Source organism: Nicotiana tomentosiformis, chromosome 12 (genome assembly GCF_000390325.3).
Source record: "Nicotiana tomentosiformis chromosome 12, ASM39032v3, whole genome shotgun sequence".
NCBI lineage: Eukaryota > Viridiplantae > Streptophyta > Magnoliopsida > Solanales > Solanaceae > Nicotiana > Nicotiana tomentosiformis.
Window position 1 is genome coordinate 120,024,597 of NC_090823.1, and position 22,181 is coordinate 120,046,777.

The 22,181-nt window shown below is 37.4% G+C and overlaps 2 protein-coding genes across 3 annotated transcripts; one reads left to right on the top strand and one right to left on the bottom strand.

The window, feature by feature from the left end:
* Positions 1 to 2,562: 2,562 nt before the first annotated feature.
* LOC104094028 (cytochrome c1-2, heme protein, mitochondrial-like) lies at positions 2,563 to 12,680 on the bottom strand. The gene is made up of 9 exons (XM_009599885.4): positions 12,412 to 12,680; positions 12,225 to 12,257; positions 12,012 to 12,112; positions 4,226 to 4,413; positions 3,807 to 4,086; positions 3,666 to 3,737; positions 3,310 to 3,426; positions 3,164 to 3,229; positions 2,563 to 2,906 (listed from the first exon to the last, which is right to left on the bottom strand). The coding sequence occupies exons 1-9, from the start codon at positions 12,413 to 12,415 to the stop codon at positions 2,790 to 2,792; spliced, it is 978 nt and encodes a 325-aa protein (XP_009598180.1). The 5' UTR covers positions 12,416 to 12,680; the 3' UTR covers positions 2,563 to 2,789.
* Positions 12,681 to 15,269: 2,589 nt separating this feature from the next.
* On the top strand, positions 15,270 to 20,596 carry LOC104094029 ((6-4)DNA photolyase). Of its 2 annotated transcripts, XM_070191534.1 has the most exons (14): positions 15,274 to 15,765; positions 16,533 to 16,604; positions 16,777 to 16,857; positions 17,049 to 17,228; positions 17,294 to 17,365; positions 17,498 to 17,584; positions 17,666 to 17,764; positions 17,839 to 17,922; positions 18,534 to 18,620; positions 18,743 to 18,814; positions 18,895 to 19,008; positions 19,373 to 19,460; positions 19,540 to 19,635; positions 20,178 to 20,596. In XM_070191534.1, exons 1-14 carry the CDS (start codon positions 15,418 to 15,420, stop codon positions 20,360 to 20,362), a joined length of 1,665 nt encoding a protein of 554 aa, XP_070047635.1. In that variant the 5' UTR covers positions 15,274 to 15,417; the 3' UTR covers positions 20,363 to 20,596. The 2 variants fall into 2 exon arrangements, with proteins under 2 accessions (XP_009598183.1, XP_070047635.1); XM_009599888.4 differs by lacking the exon at positions 20,178 to 20,596 and having other exon boundaries at positions 15,270 to 15,765; positions 19,321 to 19,460; positions 19,540 to 19,631.
* The last annotated feature ends 1,585 nt before the right edge of the window (positions 20,597 to 22,181 follow it).

The following is a 22,181-nucleotide window of genomic DNA, read 5'->3' on the forward strand; positions in this document are numbered from 1 at the left end:
GAAAATATGATATGTGGGAATTTTTACTACTTATTTGTACTTTTTTGCTTTTGCTTGAGTCCGAAAGTATTGATTTACGTTCCCAAAACTAAAGAAATTGTGCAAATTGCAGGAATGTTGGAAGTTTGGTATACCATGATGAAATCCGACTCAAAAAGGAGTGTTCCGATGCACAAGGCATTAAAGGGCGCAGAGGCAAAGAAGTGCGGTCCGCAGAAGGATTTCTGCGGGCGCAGAAAGAAATTGCGGACCGCAGAATTTTATATGCGGCCGCAAACCAAGCAACAGAACCCAACAGGATTTTGACCAATGTGAGGACCGCGCATGAATTGTGCTGCCGTAGAACAAGGTCTGCACTGACAAATAATTTCAAGTTCAGAGTGTGCAGAAGATCAAGTCCTGACGCCTTGCTGAAGTGCGGACCACACAAGAATTGTGCGGCCGCAGAAGATACTTTGCAGCCGCAATCCAGAAATGTGCGGCTGCAGAATTCCATATCCTGCCAACTGAAGAAATATGCGGACCACACATGGAATTGTGCGGCCGCAGAACCTCTCGAGGGGTATTTTTTTCAGCGAATTCTAGCCCACTATAAATAGACGAGTTTCACAATTTTAGGTCAAGTTTCGGAGTAGAAAGCGGTTGTAACCGTTAACTTTTGCTATATTAGGAAGTTTTTGATTATTTTAGCGTTTAAACATTATACTTCATCAATTTAATCTTTGATTATGGGTTTTTTTGCATTTCTTCTTTATTTTCTTCAATACTCACTATGAGTAGCTAGATTTTTACTAGGGTTGTGACCCAAACCTAGTGTGTAAACCTTATGAGTATTTAATTTAATGCTTGTTTATGAGTGTGTGTTGATTATTTAGCCTAGTTCATGCTTCAATTTTAGAATTAATGGTTGCAAACATTGATTTATGCCTTTTTGACTTAGTCTCTACTTGAGAAAGAGGGACATAGTCTAGGATAACTTGGCTAACGAGGAATTGGGTTAATTGAGAGTTCGATTAGCCTAATTAAAGGGTTCAAACTAGAGATAGTAAGAACCCGACTTGAGCTCATATCAACTATTTTGTTTGATACCCATTTGGGCTTAAGAAAGCCAAATTGGGCAAAATCGCTCTCTGGCCGAGAGGCATTGAGTGGGTAACGTAGAGTTGAAAGCTATAATACGCCCAAATCAACAAAATAAGTATTAACATATTTAACCAATTAGGCGAACACCTAGGTCATGGTCACATCCCTAGGCTTTTAAACTATTTGAAAAAATACCAAAAACAATCATTCATTTCTAGTTTCTTTTACTTAGCTTACAATTGTTAGAGTAATAGTAGAAGTAGAAATCAAGACTTTTTGTGGAAATGCAAATTTAGTTAATCCACTCGCTTTCCTCAAGTACATACTCCTAACACCCCTTATAACTCCCTGTGGATTCGACCCCGACTCATAATTGAGTAATTTATATTGCATACGACTGTATCACATCTCTTATCGAGGTGTGTTGTGGACGTCATCAAAATACAAGTTTGATTTTCTTCTTTTCTTAGAATTTTTCTGTACCTAGTTATGGCTGTCGACTTTTTCCTTGCAAATTTCACCTTTTTAGTAACTATCTTGAATATCATAAAGAAAAAATATAAGCTTATCCAAACAGAAGAAATGAATTCATCAAAGAAAAACGACCAGTCAATAAAAATAGAAATAAAATCAAATAAATATTTATTATTGCATTAGAAACTTTGTACATAGAAAACAGATGAATTGAACTTCAAACAAATAATTTTATAAATTTTACAATTTAATATTATATATTTGAAAGAAAGCAATAAAAAAAAAATTGTTAAGCGGTGCAAGGCGGTGCGTGGTTTATGCGGTGTGGGGGTGCGAGTTGAAAACAGTAAATTATGTTATGCAGGGCAGGACGGGGCGGATCAGGTTGAAGCCTTCACGAGTTTAAGCAGGTTTGCCCCATAATCGCATCGCACCGCACCGTTTGCCATCCTCGGGGAAGATGAAGGTGAGGGTAAGAGTGAGGGTGATGATGATGAGAGAGGAGACGTGTGTTGATGAGATGGAGTTCTTAAACTTCTCTGGCAGTCATAGAAAATGCTACTATTATTGATCAAATGAATCATTTCACTTAAAAGCTTTAGAACTATAAGAGATGACTCACTTATATTTATTTATTTCAGGTTGCAAGAACTACCCCCACGTGAAGACCTCATCTTTCTTCTTTTCAATGGCAAGAACGTTAAATTGTTTTGTTATTTGAGTAACAATGAAACTCCAATGTAGAGCCTATTTTTGTTATTTGAGTAGCAATGAAGCTCCAATCTAGATTCTAGAGCCTTTACTTAATATACTACGTCTAATTATATGCTGAATTAGTTTAACCATTTCATCTAAATCCATTAAACTTTAGAGAAAAGATCCCATTTAGCTGCCGTGAGTAGGGAGATAAAACTTGAAGTAAAGCTTCCATCCAAAACAGGCAAAAATCCTATCTCCTGGTGGCTTCAGAACAAAAGGTGCCCATCGAAACTATTCACACTTCAATTCTAAATAATAAAGCTTTCATATAGACGATACTGTAAATAGTACAGCAGCTATTTATTCCCCCTCAAAAAGAATAGCTACTATGACAGATCTATTGTCTAGATTCTGTCGTATAACATTCACAATTCAAATCAATGGGCAGTAATTTATTATTCCTTCTGCCCCGTACACTTAAGAGTACACAGAAAGAAATGTTCTCTGTTCATATTTGCAAGAAGTGAATGAGATCAGTTGACAACATCGAGGACCAATTTGCGAGATTTCAGGACAGACCATCTCAGGCGACGGTAGTAAGCTGCTTGGAGAAGTGCAAGTGACAAAACAAATATCCATTTGAAACCCATCTGTAGGAATTACAATACCCAAGTGGTCAGAAAATTCCTTTTTATGGCACATTCAACTGTCAATGAGGATCCAATATCAGATCAATATGTAAAAGGCAGAGGTTCAGCATATCAGTTCAGCATGCACAAGGCTGAGGTTGAGTATACAGAGACTTTACTGAAAGAACTTCAATACAAAAATGACGCCCAAAACCTCATACACCATTAAGAGACTGACATAATGCAGGGGAAGGACCAAATGAAAGATTGCAACTTACCAGCTTTCTCTCTTCCATTTCTGGCTCAGCAGCCCATGACAAGAACGACACAACATCTTTTCCCATCTGCACAGTGAGAGAAATATTACTTCCATCTCTCAAAAGGGGGTCAATAAATAAAGTAGAAAGAGAACAAGACATATTACTTGTGCCTCAGTAGCAGGTGTACCATCTTCATACTCAACAGCACCATCATTAAGCATTTTAGGCATCGCTATAGCTCCACCAGGGAAGTAAGGGTTATAGTGAAGACCTTCCCTAATCTATAATCAGAGTTGAAAAGTATTATGGTTCACACACATCCACAAGAAAAATGTGATAACAATAAATGAGTACTGAAACAGTGGTCATTAGCAGGTAACATCCAATTAAACTGGAGCACATCCTTATCTCTTCAGAACTACATCTTCAGATTTGCAGAATTTTTGTTTTTGCTGCTTCCCTATTCTAAACAAACAAAATCTAGTCACAAACCAAAAGGAGTCTGAGAGACAGAAATTACCGAGACACCAGCAGGAGGGTCCCGATAGCCAGTTAGAAGAGCAAAAACATAGTTTTGACCATTATGTCGAGCCTGAAAGCAGAAAGAAAAGTCAAGCAATGCAGATACAATATAGCTGAAACTAAAAGACCAAGACAGTACCTTAGTGATAAGACTTAGATCAGGAGGATAGGCTCCACCATTAGCAAACCTTGCAGCTGCTTCATTTGCATAAGGCTGTGGAAAACGATCACTCAACTTCCCAGGGCGGGTGAACATCTCACCCTCGTCATTAGGGCCATCAACCACCTCAATTTCTGCTGCCATGGCCTTAGTTTCTTCTTCAGTGTATGCCACACCAACAAGATCACGGTATGAAATTAGTGACATTGAGTGGCACGACGCACACACTTGCTGGTAAACCTGGTGACCTCGACGTATCCTATCAAGCAAATAAATGCATTGAAATTAAATGGGTGTCTCCGTTTCACTTAAACACGGTTAAATTTAGTTGTGGATAAACAACAGATTGATATGGCCTCCAATAAACTTTGCCATGTGGCAGCATAGCATATACTTACGAAGCATGGTCATAAGAACTGAGGATGCCTTGATGAGGCCAAGGATAGCTGGGACACTCTAACCCATGTTCTGCTTCATCAGAATAAGCAACACTTGTGAAGCTAAGGAGCCCAGAGACTCCAGCACCAATGATTGCTAATGCTCTGAAAGACTTTAAGCCAGCAGATCCAAACCCATCTGAGGCATGCTTTGGAATAAACAACAGAAGGCATTTAGTCGGTTATAATAGTTAATGGATCATCCAATGCTAATCTAAAGGATTCAAAAGAACACTCCAACAGCTGCAACTATTGACAAAAGTAAAGAAACAAGCAGTATATTGTATAGATAATGCATGGTGTGTACATCCTTTACAGATAAGAAATTGTTCATCTCAAGATACCTCTGCTTTATATAACAACAACAACAACAACCCAGTGTAATCCCACAAGTGGGGTCTGGGGAGGGTAGTGTGTATGCAGCCTTACCCCTACCTGGTGAAGATAGAGAGGTTGTTTCCGATAGACCCTCGGCTCAGGGGAAGCATAGTCACATCGCTTGTTGAAAAGAAAATAATAGTGTATAAACCACTCCTGCCTTATATCTTAGTGATAAAAACTTCACTGGCTCAGAGTTAGCAAATGCATGGACATAATATTATACAACAACAACAACAACAATAACAACAACAAACCCAGTGAGCATGAACATAATACTATAAAAAGGGCAATCATAGGGCATATTACAAAATTTTAATGACTCTGAACCACTAGGATATGCAACTATTTTTCCTCTCTTTTAGAGGTTCAAGTTCAACTATGATGGTTCATCTAAGAAGCAATATTGCCCCTCAGGGGAAGGAAACCATCACAAAGGGTCAGAAAAACTAACTTTGCATAGGTTACATTCTCATACATGCACGAGTGAGTAGTTATATGAATGATACTCTTAATTTATATGTCAAGGAAATATGGGATCTCAAGAATCAAATTAAATTTCAAACACTGGGCAACAATAAGTCTTCCAAGAGATTCACAAAACTGATTGTGCAAATTTTGAAATGTCAGAGGGCAGGCTTTTGTTGATGAACCACTCTGCATTTTTATTCTTTGCTTGTGAAACAAAGGACGTACGGATTGTAAGACAAGTAGTACTAACATCTTCCAGGGGGTAAATACAGTACTGACTTGACGTTTATTCTTGTGACAGAACCACCAAAAAGAATACAAAGTTCAAGTTCTTTAGTTTCACTCGGGGACATGGAAACACAGTCAAGACGTCAAGTAGCTCTCTACCGTGTATCGAGATCCATTGCTTGCTCTAGGAATGCATTAAATATCCTGTAGCGTCTGTAGCATATGCCATTTGCTGATCTAGCCAAATATCAGGTTCATTGAGGAACCTGGAAGGATTATCTTGATGATTAATTCAACCTGGAATGGAAAGGCATGAAATGTGTTGTGCCTTCGTGAAGACTATGACACTAGAATGAAGCATATTTCACCTCTTATACATCCCTCACATTCCATGAAAGAATCTCATCTTCCATAAGTAACAATAACCCCCTTTTCCCCACCCACCCTAGCCGAGGTCCCTTTCTCCCTATCACACACCCGGCCCCTTCTCTGGTACACCACTACATCCCCTAAATTATTTTGCTTAACACCTTGACCTATTTCCTCCCTGCACCTTCATAAAAAGACTGTTGCTCAATCTCCCTCAACAGCTGTAGCACCCTATCTTCCTTCCCTTCAAAAGGAACACCTCAGAACTTCCCAAAATTTAATAGTTTATCTTCCATCCAGAAGGACATATCCCCTCCTCCAACCCGTGACGAAATTGGACAGGCGTCTTCTGTATGTACCATTTCCTTGCTCCTGCCGGAGGAATACATGACCATAGCATTGCTAGCAGTAGGAACTTTAGGTGCCGGGAGGATCTCATCATTTCCTTGAGAGGCACCAACATCTGAAATTAACGCCCCGCTGCTATAGGGAGCACCAGAAGCGTCATCGGGGTATTGGGATGGAACCCTTGGCGGCATATTAACTAGCATTGTTGGCCCGCCACTAACATCAACTGGGGCGAGTGCAGTAATCTTCCCTGAAGAAGAAGGAGCTTGGAGTGTAGCCTCAGCACAGCTAAGCACAGGAGAAGATGAGGGGGCGATGGAGCTGGGTCCATCAGAGGCGGGAGGTCGTGGATTAACACCACCAGCTTTAGCCTGTGCTGCCCCTGGAGCAGTGACCGAGGAGGGGCGTGGGTCACTAGTGCTTGGTGAAGAAATGTTACTGTGTGAAGCACCATTGGCAGAAGATGAAGGAGCGACTGCTCCTATATGCTTAGGAGCCTTAACAGACGCAACTTGATATAATCTGGGCCCCTTGGAATCAATTCTAATAGAATTGGGAAAAGTTGTTGGGCCCATGTGTGGAATCCCAGGCCTATACTTGCTGAAAACTTGCCCGACCCTATGGTGGTTAAAGGAGGACCGGCCCATTCTGCCTTTCCAGCCCGCATCACTAACCCAGGGGCATTCACGTCTTTTCCTCCCGATAAAATTTTGACTTCTTCTCCCAAATTCAAACCCCCCGTTTCTTCTCGATCTAACTTCTGATTCCGGCTTAGTCCACTGATCCGGCGAGTCCTCCCCTCCCTTCAGAGACTGATTTCCCTTCCCCTCCCTTCTATTTGACCTTACCTTTTCTTCCGCCACTACCACGAACATAAATATAGGGCGGAATTCAGGGTTCAACCAAACCCTGTAACTCAAGTAGCCATCTTCCACCACAGTTGAGACAGGGATTCTGCCCCCTTTCCTCACCACAATCCTCACTCGCGAAAGATCGTGCAGGCTGCAAGTGGCATTAATAAACCCACCACAGATTTTTCCAATCTTCTTGAATAGGTCAAGGCACCAAAGATGCATCGGGAGACCGACCATGTTGACCACCAATGTTTCGTCGGGGAAACGAGGGTCGAGACACCCATCGTGCTCCACCTATCTATCTAGCTTTAAGAAGTTCCCATCGAACCACATGTTTCCTCTGACAAGAATTTCTGAAGCTTGAGACTCGCCGACAAATCGAACGAGATATTGTGTGTCCCCCAGTTGCGATATTTTCAGCTCGTCCTTGATGTTCCATGCCTCTGCCGCCCAGTTCCTAACAGCCTCTGGAGAACCAACCCATTTGGAGAAAGACCCAATCATACAAGATTCTAAGAAACCCTTGCGCCTGAGAGTGTGCTCCTCAAACACCGAGAAGTGCGGCTCCTGCCCTACGTCGAGCTTTCGATGGCATCTTCTTCCAAGTTCTAGGGCTGTCCAAGAAGCAGCTTTAATGAAAGACATGTTTTTCAGTTTTCTAGATTCTAGAGAGAAGTAGGAGCTTCTCTCTGTAGAATCTATCATATCTAAATGCGGCTGACCCAAAAGCCTCACAAAGAGGCTGACTGAAGAAGAAGAAGTGAGATCTGGTCGAAAAAAGCCTCCCCTATCGCCGGAAAATAGTGAAAGTTGTCGGATTTTGAAAATTGTTGGATGGGTAGACTCGGAACAGCCTCGCGAAGAGGCTGTCTGAAGAAAAAAATTTGAGATCTGGTCGGGATAAGCCTCACGCGTGGCTGAGAAGTCGTCGGATTTTGGAAATTGTTGGATGGGTAGACTCGGAACAGCCTCGCGAAGAGGCTGTCTGAAGAAAAAAATTTGAGATCTGGTCGGGATAAGCCTCACGCGTGGCTGAGAAGTCGCCGGAGCTGGGCCGCGCGTGAGGGCGCGTGGGTGGTCGGACGCCGGAGATTTTAGCTGGGTTTTGGTCGCGACAGGCTTGTCTCTTGGAAGTTGGTGATACAATCCTAGGATTCATGATAAAGAAGTGCCTCGGGGAAAGTGCCTTAATATACTCTTCTTCTTTTTTTTAAATTTTTTCACTTTGTTCATCTCCTCTCCAATTTTTTAAAGATCTGGATCTTTTCTTAATATCTCTTTCTTTAACCTCACCCTGGCCACAGTTAAACATGTTTGCCCATTTTAACACTTTTGTGACAATGGGCAGATGTGTTTAACTGTGGCTAGGGTGAGGTTAAAAAAAGAGATATTAAGAAAAGATCCACATCTTTAAAAAATTGAAGAGAAGAGATGAAGAGAGTGAAAAAATTAAAAAAGTACCGAGTAGTATTTTACAAACAAAAAGTTATCCCCTTTATTATCTCCAATCACTTTCTACTTTTATTATACTCCCTATCACATATATATATATATATATATATATATATATATATATATATATATATATATATATACCAAGGAAAAGTTGATTGATTAATATTGAATCTCACATCTGTATCTAGTATCTATGCAAACAAATCCCAACTTTTTTCCTTACTCACAGGCACATCATCTAGGATTTAGATGAGGCATATACTTTCATCACTGCTCCAACTAAAATTAAATGCAAGGTGAGTCTTGCCAACGAGGTCGAGAACATAGAAATGATGACGCCCAAAACATAGCATTATCAATAGTTGTCACAGTTGGCATTTCAGAGGCTGGTACAACAAGAATCACCAATATGTTCAACCCAAAAAAAAAAAAAAACAGCGAGAAATAAAATATGAATGAGGTATTGCCTATTGACGTATGGTAAAATCATAGCATGTTCATGCAGAAATACTCTAAACTCTAGACATAGTTATATTATTTGCATGTTATACTTACTTGTAGGTCCCATGTGTCATCCTTCTTTTAGCTATGATCCAGGATTCATTTATAGGATAGGGTTCAGTAGCAATAGTCTCTCAAAATTAACAAGCTTTTTGGCATGGCATTCATACTTTTATAGCAAAATTAACAAGCTTTTTGGCATGGCATTCATGCTCTAGTGGTAGCACCCTCCACTTCCAACCAAGAGGTTGTGAGTTCGAGTCACCCCAAGAGTAAGGTGGGGAGTTCTTGGAGGGAAGGAGTCGAGGGTCTATCAGAAACAGTCTCTCTACCCTAGGGTAGGGGTAAGGTCTGCGTACACACTACCCTCCCCATACCCTACTAATGAGATTATACTGGGTTGTTGTTGTTGTTGTTGTTGTTGTTGGCATGACATTCATACTTTTATAGCTTCAGCTTAATCAAATGTTATTTCAATAACTGTTTTTCTTGTTGATCAGTAATAGAACTTTTTCTCATTCACAAATTACATTATGTGGTTTTATCCCTTCACTCTTATCATGAAAACCCGACATTTCAATTTAAGGGTGTATGGTCTTGGTGGTTCAATGTGGAGATTGAATGTTGTTCTGAATTATGAAATTTGTTATACTAAAGTGAAACTTCATGTCCCAAAAAATACAACATTGTGTTAAAAATGCTTGTAGCACTTTTATAAAGCATACAACTCTCTTTATCCCTTGTGCTTAGGCCCCAAGAAGTCTTCGAATTATGGTGCACTTTACGCAGGTTACTCAGTTAAAGGAGAGACCAAGAACAAGTACAACTGAGGAAGTTAATCTAAGGCTCGTTTAACAATTAACACAAGCTAGTTTGCAACTGAAGTCGGCTTTCAACCATGTTTCCGTTACGGAAACTCTGAAAAGCACTATTTAGCTACAGGTCGAAAAAGAACTGACTATGACTAATTCCTCTATGCAAATTCAACTGAAATCTTTAATTGATCATCCTCTTACAATGGAAGTTCAACCTTACATATTGCAGAATTTGCAAATCAAAAACATCGGCAGAAGGAAAAGAAAATTAATCTAAAGCATATTGCCCCATGACAGGTGAACATATGAACCTATAAGTTCTCTCTTTCTACTTTGTCATATAGTTTTTGGTTCTCGAAAACGTGCAAGTATTAACATTTGATTCCCGACAAAGACATTTTACCAAGTCAGACACTGGTACAGTCGCCTAATTCAAAAGATCAACACGGTGACAGATACAAGTACCGAATCATTTTTACTGTTCCAATCAACCTGAAGCTATTTCTGTATCGAAAATGTGGAAGGTGCCTTGCTACCTTAAGACACATTTTGTTGTGAATATGGCCGAACAAAATGAGGCACTTGGGCCTGAGAATGGTTTTAGCTGGGGTCAAATGATTAAACAGCCCAAAACAAGGTTATTGGACTACCATTGGGACCCAGGTTGAAGTACATGTGTCAAAGAGTTACTGCGCTAGAGGAAATATAGTTGTTATAATTATCAGATTGTGCAAGGAAGAGGGCATGCGAATGGTGATTATGCTTAGGCAAAGTCTCTGCTCCTCACCTCTATCCTTCTAATGTCTGAAACGTCTCATCTCCTTCTGTTTATCCTTTTCTTGTTCCATTAATTCCCAGCACGAGTTGCTATAATTGGGGACATGCTTGCACTTGGTCCACCTAAATCCACGTTCAATGAGCTGATGTTACAAATTTGCTGTGATGCCCATTTTAATGTAGTTGTACTTGTTGGAACTAGGTTTTTCACTGCAGCTGGGAATATAAACTATGCCGAGGAGATAAAACTGGTATACACCAATGATGTTTACTGTATGACTTTTGAGATTATCAAATTTCTACATAATAGTGATGTCTTCTTTGTCAAAGGTTGTAGTCAACAGCAATTGGGAGTAACTTTGCCTCTTGTAAACTGTTGTTCTCCTAAAGAACTATGCTGTGGACTAATGAGAGGGAATAAGTCAACTGAAACATATCTATTAAGTGTGAAATTTTGCAAAATGAGTGTAATACATGTATCTATTCTTGGGAGTGGTCATATGTCATATGTACACGAGGTTGCTCTCCTTTTATCAGGATATATAGGTGCCATGATCCTATGTGGACAAAGAGTTCTTTTACTGCACCCCAAGATCATCCTTCTTCTTAGAGCCATCAGTGCTCTTGATGCCGGTTGGGCGAGAATTATCCATGAAGCTCAAGGCAAGTGTGACCCTCTCCATGCAAGGCTCCTCACTTGCTGCCTTATGGTTTGGAGAGAATTATCCATGATTTGTGGTGATGTTATGCCAAAGGTTGTCAATACAACAGTGACAACCGTCTCATGTCACATTGCCAAAGTTGTGATATATCGGCTCTTCTTATTCTATTATCCAAAACACCTTTATCTCGAGGCAATTGGCGGAGTGCGTGCTACTAACACTATTCTTAACCCGAACCTTGAGGACAAGGTTCTTATTGAGGACGGAGGTATTGTTGTGAATATGGCCGAACAAAATGAGGCACTTGGGCCTGAGAATGGTTTTAGCTGGGGTCAAATGATTAAACAGCCCAAAACAAGGCTATTGGACTACCATTGGGACCCAGGTTGAAGTACACGTGTCGAAGAGTTACTGCGCTAGAGGAAATATAGTTGTTATAATTATCAGATTGTGCAAGGAAGAGGGCATGTGAATGGTGATTATGCTTAGGCAAAGTCTGTGCTCCTCATCTCTATCCTTCTAATGTCTAAAACTTCTCATCTCCTTCTGTTTATCCTTTTCTTGTTCCATTAATTCCTAGTTAATTGTAGTTGTTCATTCTAATAATATTTCCTATTTGAGTGTAATTCCGTCCAGCCATTATAATATACAAGTCTCTGTTTGTGTTGAGAATTGGTTTGTTACACATTCTGAGAAATAGGGAATTCAGCACAGTCAATCAACTATATCTCATTTATAAACTACTTGAGGTCGGCTATATGAGTCTTCTACATCTATTCCACTCCATTCGCGACACTGATAAACAACTCCACTTCAAAGGAAAATTCCCTAATAGTAACTTTTATTGCAATTTAATTTGCACCATCCCCTGGGAAGAATAAATAAATACCTTAGTAGTGAAAGTCTTAAGCACATCACTGGCATTCGAAAGCTTGGTTTCGTCTCTGTGGCGAGCTGCTCTCGTAATAAAACGATTAATTCTTCCGAATCCTGAATTTCCAAACGACAAAAAAAAAACTTGACAGTTCAGGTGGAAATGATAACGCAAAAATTGACAACTATAAAATGTTTACAACATCTATGAATAGAGATGAATTGATACCTTCGAGCCCTATCCCGATCTTCTTTCCCAAACCTGTGTAAAAAAAATCATAAGATTTAGCTCATTTCTACTCAATCAATAAGCGTTAATCCCAGACTAATTGAGATCTATATTGTTCATTTCGCTCTCGGACGCATTTTTGTTGGACATCAGTAAAATACAAATCGAGATAGCATAAAGGACCTACTCATTATTCTACGAGACAGAGAGAGAGAGATAACGCTGCGCAGATGAATAGTGGAGAGGAAAATGGTGTGGCGTTGGAATGACTGCACTTTGTTTACTGAAAGATGATTTTTTTTTTTTTTTTTTTTTTGGCCTTCGTCTTTGGGGGGGGGGGGGGGGGAGAGGCGCGTGTGGCTCAGAGCATCTTGAGAATTAGAAAAATCAGGAATTCGGGTTTTCTACTCAGTGGAGGAGAGATTGATAGGAATGGTCCCACAACGGGATAGTGTTGGCGAAATATCGTCATAATTGGTATCGTTTAAGAAAAAATCCCTCGAATCTGCGCACACAGTTATTATTTTTCAGAAAATTTTCTACCGCATTAATAGAGTTTAGCATGATATATATATATATTCAATTATTTATTAAACTCTATTGAATTGGCGTAACTTTGTATTATCTACAATCGACTTATTTGTTAAATTGTTCATCAAAGTCTACGCGATTGACATAATTTTGTGTTGGTTCAATTGTTCATCAACTCTACGAAATTAACGTCACTTTGTGTTATCTACATTTCATCTATTTATTAAACTATTCATAACTCTACCCAATTTACAGTACTTGTTCGATTGTTCATCAAAATCTACTAGATTGACATGACTTTATGTTATCTGCAAGCGATCAATTTGTCAAAATTATTCATCAAAATCTACCAAATAGGCATAATTTATTTGTGTTGTTCATAAAGTATTTTTTTCAATTGTAATTTGGTACAAAAAGTATGACAAGATGGTAAAACTTTTAGATATAAATATTATATTACAATATAGTATTTGGTATAAAATCTTACTATGTTGGTAGATCTTAGGGCAAGCGAACACAAGGAGAAAGGATGTGGGACCATTTATTAAAGGGAAAAGGCCCAAAAATGATCTTGTGGTATTCGAAATAGATCAATTATAACCCCGTTTAAATTTGAGTCCAAAAATGACCCTGCCGTTATAAAATGGGTCTAATAATGCCCTTGTGTTATTCAAAATGGATCAATTATAATCCTCGTTTAAATTTGAGCTCACTAATGACCCTGCCGTTAAAAAATAGGTATAATACTGCTATTTTCCCCAGTTAGTAATGATTAGGGGTGTAAATGAATATTTAAAAACTGACTAAACCGACATAATCGTACCGTGCCAAACCGATTTTTAGGTTTTTTTTTAAATAAAACCGTATATTTTTATATAAATCTATAGTCGTACCGATAATTAGGGTAGATTTTTTATTTTATAAAAATAAACCGAAAAAATATTGAACCGTACCGAATAAATTTACATGTGAAACATATATTTATATATTAAGTTTAAAAATAATAATGTATTAAAATTTGTACATTATTTATATTAATACATTATTATTTACAAACATAAATATTAGACTCATTCTTTAACGGCATGGTCATTAGTGGGCTCAAATTTTAAACTTATTCGACCCATTCTTTAAAAATATTAGACCCATTATCATTTTTAAACTTAATATATAAATAGCGAACCGTACCGAATAAATTTACATGTGAAACATGTATTTATACTGGGTCTAATAATAGGTTTGATATATTTACATATGAAGCATATATCCACATGTAAATTAATTTGATACGGTTCGAATATATTTACATGTGAAACATATATTCACATGTAAATTTATTCGGTACGGTTCAATATTTTTTCGATTTATTTTTATAAAATAAAAAGCTACCCTAATTATCGGTACAGTTATAGATTTATATAAAAACATACGGTTTTATTTTTAAAAACCTAAAAATCGGTTCGGCACGGTACGATTATGTCGGTTTAGTCGATTTTTAAATATCCATTTACACCCCTAATCATTATTAACTGAGTGAAATAGCAGTATTAGACCCATTCTTTAACGGCGGGATCATTAGTGGGCTCAAATTTAAACGAGGATTATAATTGATCCATTTCGAATAACACAAGGGCATTATTAGACCCATTCTATAACAGTAGGGTTATTTTTTGACTCAAATTTAAACGGGGGTTATAATTAATCCATTTCGAATACCACAAGATCATTTTTGGGCCTTTTTCCTTTATTAAATACGATCAATGCAGAGGACATTCCGCTAAGACCCACCCATGCAGTGCCACGCGACACAAAATTTTGTAAGGGAAGGGGAAAGATATTTTGCCTTACAAAGTTAGAACTTGTATAAATTTTCTTATAATATTTATATAGCACGAAGAAAGAAAGAACTTTTAAAATTTATAAATATATATGTATTTATAAATAAAAAAGAATCAGCTGGTACACAAAGCATCCTATATTCACCCAGTACCAAAGTAAAAGCCGCATTCCTAGAAATATAATGTGTATTTATAAATAATTTCATTAAAATTAAATAAAACACTTATAAATTTAATTATTTTAAATATAAAAGTATTTTATTCTTTTTCGAACATACTTAAAAAAAAGTTGGCATCACATAAATTGAAAAAAAGGAGGCGGAGTCTGGTTAATCATTAAAGTTTTTATGAAAGCCAAACATTAGAATTTTCTCTATTTTTTGCTTCTTTTTCTTGAAATAATGGAGTATTAGCTTGTAAATAAACTATGCAGTAATGATCGGTCGAAATTAATCCACCTCATCAGGAAGCATGAAGCGTTAGAACTACTAACAAAACGACGTGGCATCTTCACAGACAATGCTTCCCTGCTCTATGTTAACTTACGCTTGTTGCGTACTGGCCCTCACATCCTCATGAAAAATGACCAAATGCTCGCCATTTCGCCAATACATAGCACCCGGCTCACGTTAGTTAACACCCCTCCTTGTAAAAGTACCAGAACCCATTTATGTCGGGAAACACGTTAACCGTTTAAATAAAGATCCCCTATTTGTGTCCATTAAACACTACCTAGAACATAAAGTTAAATTAATGTTTCGATATATGTAATATAAATATAAGTTCAATTCGAGACAGCAAATGTACGCTCAATAATAATTTAAATGCTGAATTTGTCTCTGTTAATTTCAAGCAACTTTATCTCAACCATGGCTTCGGGGTCGAACTCTTTGATTTGGTTCAGGAAGGGGTTGAGACTCCATGATAACCCAGCTCTGGAGTACGCAGCTAAAGGGTCGAAGTTTCTATACCCGGTTTTCGTGATTGATCCACACTACATGGAGCCCGACCCGACTGCCTTCTCTCCCGGTTCTTCCAGAGCCGGGTTGAACCGGATCCAGTTCCTGCTTGAAAGCCTAGTTGACCTTGACTTGAGTCTCAAGAAGCTTGGTTCACGCTTATTGGTGCTCAAGGGTGAGCCTAGTGAGGTCTTGATTCGCTGCTTAAAGGAGGTATCAATCAATTCCCTAGCTCCTACTTCTACGGGTTTTTAACTCTGTTTAAGGAACCTATCATGAAATAATTATTGTTTGCTAAGTGTCGATCGAGCAAGTTAACTGTTTTGAGTCACCTATGTAAAAGTGAATAGTTAAATTAGTTACCAACACATGGAAAATAAGTTATTTAAGCGAAGTGAAAAGGAAAAGTGGTTTCTTTGACTTTTTGAGTTACCAAAGTGTGTTCTTGCCATGTGATTCTGGGTCTATATTTGATAAAAGTGTGTTGTCAGTGGTTTGCATGTTGATTGCTAAGCGTTGGAGTAGTCATTTATGGATCGAAATTTAAGAGATGTTTATCAGTTGAAGTTTTACATCATAAGTTGGACATGACAGTTTAGATCAGCTTATAATTTTATATCTTTTACTCTTCTAGTTATACAGTTGTTCCTTTTAAGCACTCTGATCCATTCGGCTATGGCTAATTTAATAGATCTACTTATAATCCATTGTTTAGTTATACAATTGATTGATATTACTTAAGAAAGTTCAGTTATGGGTATGCTTTGATGTCTTGGAGAACCATGAAACGTTGAAACTAGAGTCAAACTGTTGATTGAATCCTCGCTATATGCTACGAAAGACATTGGTTCCTTTCAGGGGGTTTGTTTCCTCTTTCAAATTGCATTGTACCAATGTGACTTTGTAAGCATTTTTTTCTTCGTTTGAGCGCCAGTACTTTTACTAGCCATTGATTTGTATAACCTTTGCATAACTTTCAGTGGAGCATAGGGAAGCTTTGCTTTGAGTACGACACAGAGCCCTATTATCAAGCTTTAGATGTAAAGGTCAAGGTAAAATCTCTTTCCAATTGAGGAAAGGTTTGATTTCCTATAGACGAGCTTAAGTCAGATCTCAGATGGTGTTTTTTGATTGGTTAGATAAGTTTTAAATTAAGAAGCTTTTTTGGTTCACATAATGAATGATTTGGTTCTTGGCTAAAGAACAATTACTTTTGTTCCGCAGAACCACGCTTCTGTAGCTGGTGTAGAAATTTTCTCTCCTGTGAGTCACACCCTCTACAATCCTGCTGATATAATAAATAAGGTATGTCCACAACATATGAGTTAAAAACTAGCTTCGGAAATCTCAGAGGACCGCTTTACTTATTTTCCGGGAGAAGATGCTTACGGCGAAAAGGGTGGTCTTCTGTTTTCTTGTTGAAGAAAGCAATTAGTGTGGAATGACATTAGGCCTAGATTTATATATTGATCAATTTTATTTGATTGTCTACAAAGAATGGGGGATCCCCACCTCTGACTTATCAGTCTTTCCTTAAACTGGCTGGGCAACCATCTTGGGCATCAACCCCTCTTTCAACAACAATATCTTCTCTTCCTCCTATTGGAAATACTGGAAATTTTGCAGTCTCAGAAGTTCCAACTGTCAAAGAACTTGGTTATGAAGATTTAAACGAGGTATGAATTACAAGTTTCTGGTGAAGTCCTTCTGGTGTACATCTTATTACAAATTTCGTGTGCAGGACGAGCGGACTCCTTTTAAAGGTGGAGAATCAGAAGCACTGAAGAGATTGAGAGAATCAATTGCAAACAAGGTGTCTCGATGTTTAGCATACAAAATTAGCCTTATGCAATAAATTTCTCAAATCTCTCTGTTGTCCTATATATTCTCCTTCGCTTTTGTACCAATTTGCTAATACAATGGAACTGCTTATTTCCTGCTGCAGGAATGGGTGGCAAATTTTGAGAAACCCAAGGGTGATCCATCTGCATTTATGAAACCAGCTACAACAGTTTTATCACCTTACTTAAAGGTGAGCTGGACACAGGCTAATAGAATTAGTACTTATTATTCTGAAATATTATAATCTCTTACCCTCACATTCCTTTCGAAGTTTGGTTGTCTCTCTTCCAGGTATTTCTACCAGTGCATTCAGGACATTCAGAAAAGCGTTAAAAAGCATACATCTCCACCTGTTTCTCTTCTTGGACAGGTAGGTTTGCCTATTGTTTCGTGTTCAGAGCTCTTATACGCCCAAGTAACTTACAATTTCATCAACTACTGCAGTTGTTATGGCGTGACTTTTTCTACACAGTTTCCTTCGGGACTCCTAATTTTGATCAGATGAAGGGTAACAGAATATGCAAGCAGGTTATGACAGCAAATCTTCTTCTTTGATTTGGTGCATGTTCCTCAAATCCGTTTTTTTGCACTGTTGCTTATTCCTCTATACAATGCTAGGTTCCCATCAGGTGAATTTCTATGTTCTTGTTTTTTCTGATTTAATGATTCACTTTATCTGAAATGTAGGATGTTGCCTTCTCCAATTTTTGTTTCACTCTTAGTTTGGTCCCTTTGGTGTTATTGAACCCCCCCCCCCCCCAACCCACCCACCCCAAAAAAAAAGAAACAATAAGAAAGATTTAGGTAAACTATCAATATGACAGCATCTTATATAAAATTCTATTGTGCTTTCAAGAGTACTTTGACGATGACTGAGCTTATTGTCCTTGATACTTGTGTGTTCTACCTTTCTTATGGAAAGTGGAAGCTTGATGATTTTGTTGATGAAAGTTATTTGGTTTAAGGTTTATATATTGGTCTGTTCGCCTAATCTTTTAGTTATTGTTTCTACTTCTTAAACAATTTCTAATGTTGTAGTAATTGATGTTTTACTATACTTGACTATCTCATTCTGGCCTGAGTTTTCCTTGTTAAATTATAGTGGGAATATGTATATATAACTGTCTACCTTCCAACAGATCCCTTGGAAGAATGATGATGAACTGCTTGCTGCTTGGAGAGATGCCAGAACGGGCTTTCCTTGGATTGATGCGATAATGACCCAGGTTGGAATTTTGGATGCCTGGACCTTGCTATCATTGTATACACTTGAAAGATACTTTCTGGAGGCTCTTTGTCTGATTTGATAGTCGTTAGTGTATCTGATTTTTTGTTCTCAATGTTTCAGCTCCGAAAGTGGGGTTGGATGCATCATCTTGCTCGACACAGTGTTGCATGCTTTCTAACTCGTGGGGATCTGGTAAATCACTTCAAGTCTTGGGTAAAAGTTAGTCTTTGAATAATTTCTCCATTTTTTACTTGTTAGTGTTGTGTTGATAGTTTGTACATTGGGAGAAAGGGCGTGATGTTTTCGACAGACTGCTTATTGACTCTGATTGGGCAATCAACAACGGAAACTGGTTGTGGCTATCTTGCTCTTCATTTTTCTACCAGGTGAATGTTATTTTTTGAGTCATAATTATGTTTATTAGGAGTGATTTTCGGCTTTGAACTGGTGTTTTGATATCTTTTTCCATTGGTCACAAAAATGCATCAATTATATTCACTTTGTGGAGAATCTTGTTATCCCAAAGATCACATTATACGAAATTAAGTAGTTGAATGAAATACTGGTCTTTTATCTGTTCAAATATAAGACTTCAACAAGAATCAGGTGCTTCCAAATGTTAAGTAAATTTAATCAGACGATCCTAAATGTTTATCTCAAGAAGTGCTTAGTTTAACATTGTTCCACATCTCGACCAGTTTTCCTGGATGACCTCAAATATTCTCACCATTGAGGTTCTCTACTTTTCAGTACCATCGAATTTATTCACCAACCTCATTTGGGAAGAAATATGATCCTGCCGGGAACTATATCAGGCATTTTCTCCCTGTTTTAAAAGGTACGTTGAACTGATTTTCTTATGATGCAATTCCTTTTCCTTTGTTCTCTCTTATTGGCAAATCTAAATTCAATGACAGATATGCCAAAGGAGTACATATATGAGCCTTGGACTGCTCCCCTAAGTGTCCAACGTAAAGCAAGATGCATCATTGGCTTAGATTATCCCAAACCAGGTCAGTCATTTCTGCTTCTTGCAGTTTGCTTCTCTATCTGACACTCACACCTATTATGTTTAACGCCTATCATATTTATACTATATGAAAGCATATGCTTTTTTATGAGGTACACAGTTTTTTTTCCTTTCCAGAAACATGCATTTTGATTCAGCAACATAGATTGAACTCTTATTTCGTTCATTTTGATGATTCAAACATGCCTAAAACAATACTATATCCCAAAAGTTCCACATTGTAGTAACTCATTCATTATTGGTTAATTCGGCCTTGTCATGCATACAATGAAATTGAATTCTCGAATACTTTTGGTGTCAAGATCTTGAAAAAGTTTAATCCTAGCTAGTTCTTGTGATGGATTTTGCTCTACTTCTACTTCCCTACTCTTGATTTATTGTCTCCATGCTTTCTGATATTCTCAAACGCTTTAAGCAATTATAGTTACGTATCCTAATAGATGGATCTCTACCTCTGTTCTCTTTGTACGAACGAGTGGTAACATTTGTAACTGCAAATATTGATTCAGTGTTTCTTTTTGCCAGTTGTTTCCCATGATTCTGCAAGCAAAGAATGTCGGATGAGACTTGGTGAAGCGTATGAATTGAACAAAAAGCTGAATGGCTTGGTTAGTGAGGAACACTTGAACAAGTTAAGAAGAAAAAACGATGATGAATCTACCATTCTGGATTCCATTTCCAGGAGGAAGAAACAGAAGTTAATTGGCTAAGATTGCACCATCGAAGCCATAGCCAGATTTCTACAAGATTTGCCGCAAGGTGCCCCAGCAATTATAGGAACTACAAAAGGAGCATTTTCCTTCAATTACATCCCCCTTAAAATGATTCCAAGAGTGTTCAAATGTAGGAATCCTTTGTATCATGTATATGCCAGGAGAATATAGTTAACATTATTGAGAAAGAGGCATACCTCTGGTATATGCAATATTTCCTTCTTTGGGCTATACCATTAAGTCAAATTAAATCTCTTGATCGCACTCGCATAAACCATTAGGCCTTAGGGGTCGTTTGGTACGCGGGATAAGGTGGGATAAAGTATGGTACATTTATATTATGTTTGATTGACGGTATAAATTTATCCCGGGATAAATTTATATCGTCATGCAAACATAGTATAAACTTTGTCCCAAACTTAATCTTGAATATCCCATTTTATTCTACCTTATCCCATCAAACTTGATATTATTTTATCCCACCTCCCATGTAGGATTAATTATCTAGGAATTATAATCCCATGACTATAATCTCGGGATAATTTAGTCCGCGTACTAAACGACACTTTAGTAGTTAGTATATCGTTTCAACTAAAATACTTAATTATCATATCAATATGTTTTAATTGTAATCTATACTATATTAAAAGTATGAATACCCTTAACGAAATGTCAATTCGTATTTTTTACCCTTTAAAAATAAATTTTATATTGGACGAAATAGTAAGTTAAGCTACTCTCCTAATTTTTAGATTTTGAAATCAATTAAAATTTTGACAAATTAACTCAAATAGCCGCTCACCTAATCTCTCAAACTATAAATAGCCGGCGGATGTGTAATATATATACAATTCACGTATAATATATGCATAATCCCTAAAATTTTACCGTATAAAAATTCTTACTTACCTTACTTGATCCAAACTGAATTAAAAGAACGAAATTTTTGTTCTTTTTCCCTTTCAAGCGCTTGGTGCTCGAAGTCTTTCGCCGGCAACTTCTTGTAGTTTGCCACATTTTTTGTGGAGTTCAACTATTGTTTTTTCTCATATTAATTCTTAGTACTTTACTGATTTTTGTTTTTCCTTTATTTTGTTATTATTGAAAAGTTTAATAATATAAAGAAAAGTACTTTTATTTTCCTTCATAATTACAACCAAATATTTTAAAAGTGGGATGAGCTAATATAAGAACCTGAAAAGGTAAAGAATCACTCTTTTAGTGTTTAAAAGAAATAGTTACTTTTTTAATTAACTAATTAGCAAAAGAATTTAATTCAATTGAATTATGTCTTAAGTCCTAATATTTAGGAGTTTAAAATTATCCATGATTAAAAAAGTTCATTATGATATATCCGTAAATGCGATAATAATTTATTTACGTATGACTTTCTAGATATATTCCAATATATGAGGTGTTTGATATCAAAGATAATAAAACATGAGTAATAATGCTGCATTCTTTGAAGATACATGATATTTGGTTGGTTGCGATAGTAAGAAGAAAAATAGAATTAATCTCTCAAAAAGTTATATCATCTTATCATTTAACTTTTATAATATATATATATATATAGTTCTTACTTTTGAATGCGGGTAGGGCAGGTTTGGAGTGGCTCATTGGGCTGTTAAACATTATTTTTAGGACGAAGAAGATGCCCGATGAATGGAGGCGGAGTACGATGATTCCTCTGTATAAAAACAAGGTCAATATTCAAAGTTACAATAATTATAGGGGGATTAAGCTGCTAAGCTATACTATGAAAGTTTGGGAGAGGTTTGTTGAAGCGAGTGTGAGGACCAGTGTGTCTATTTCT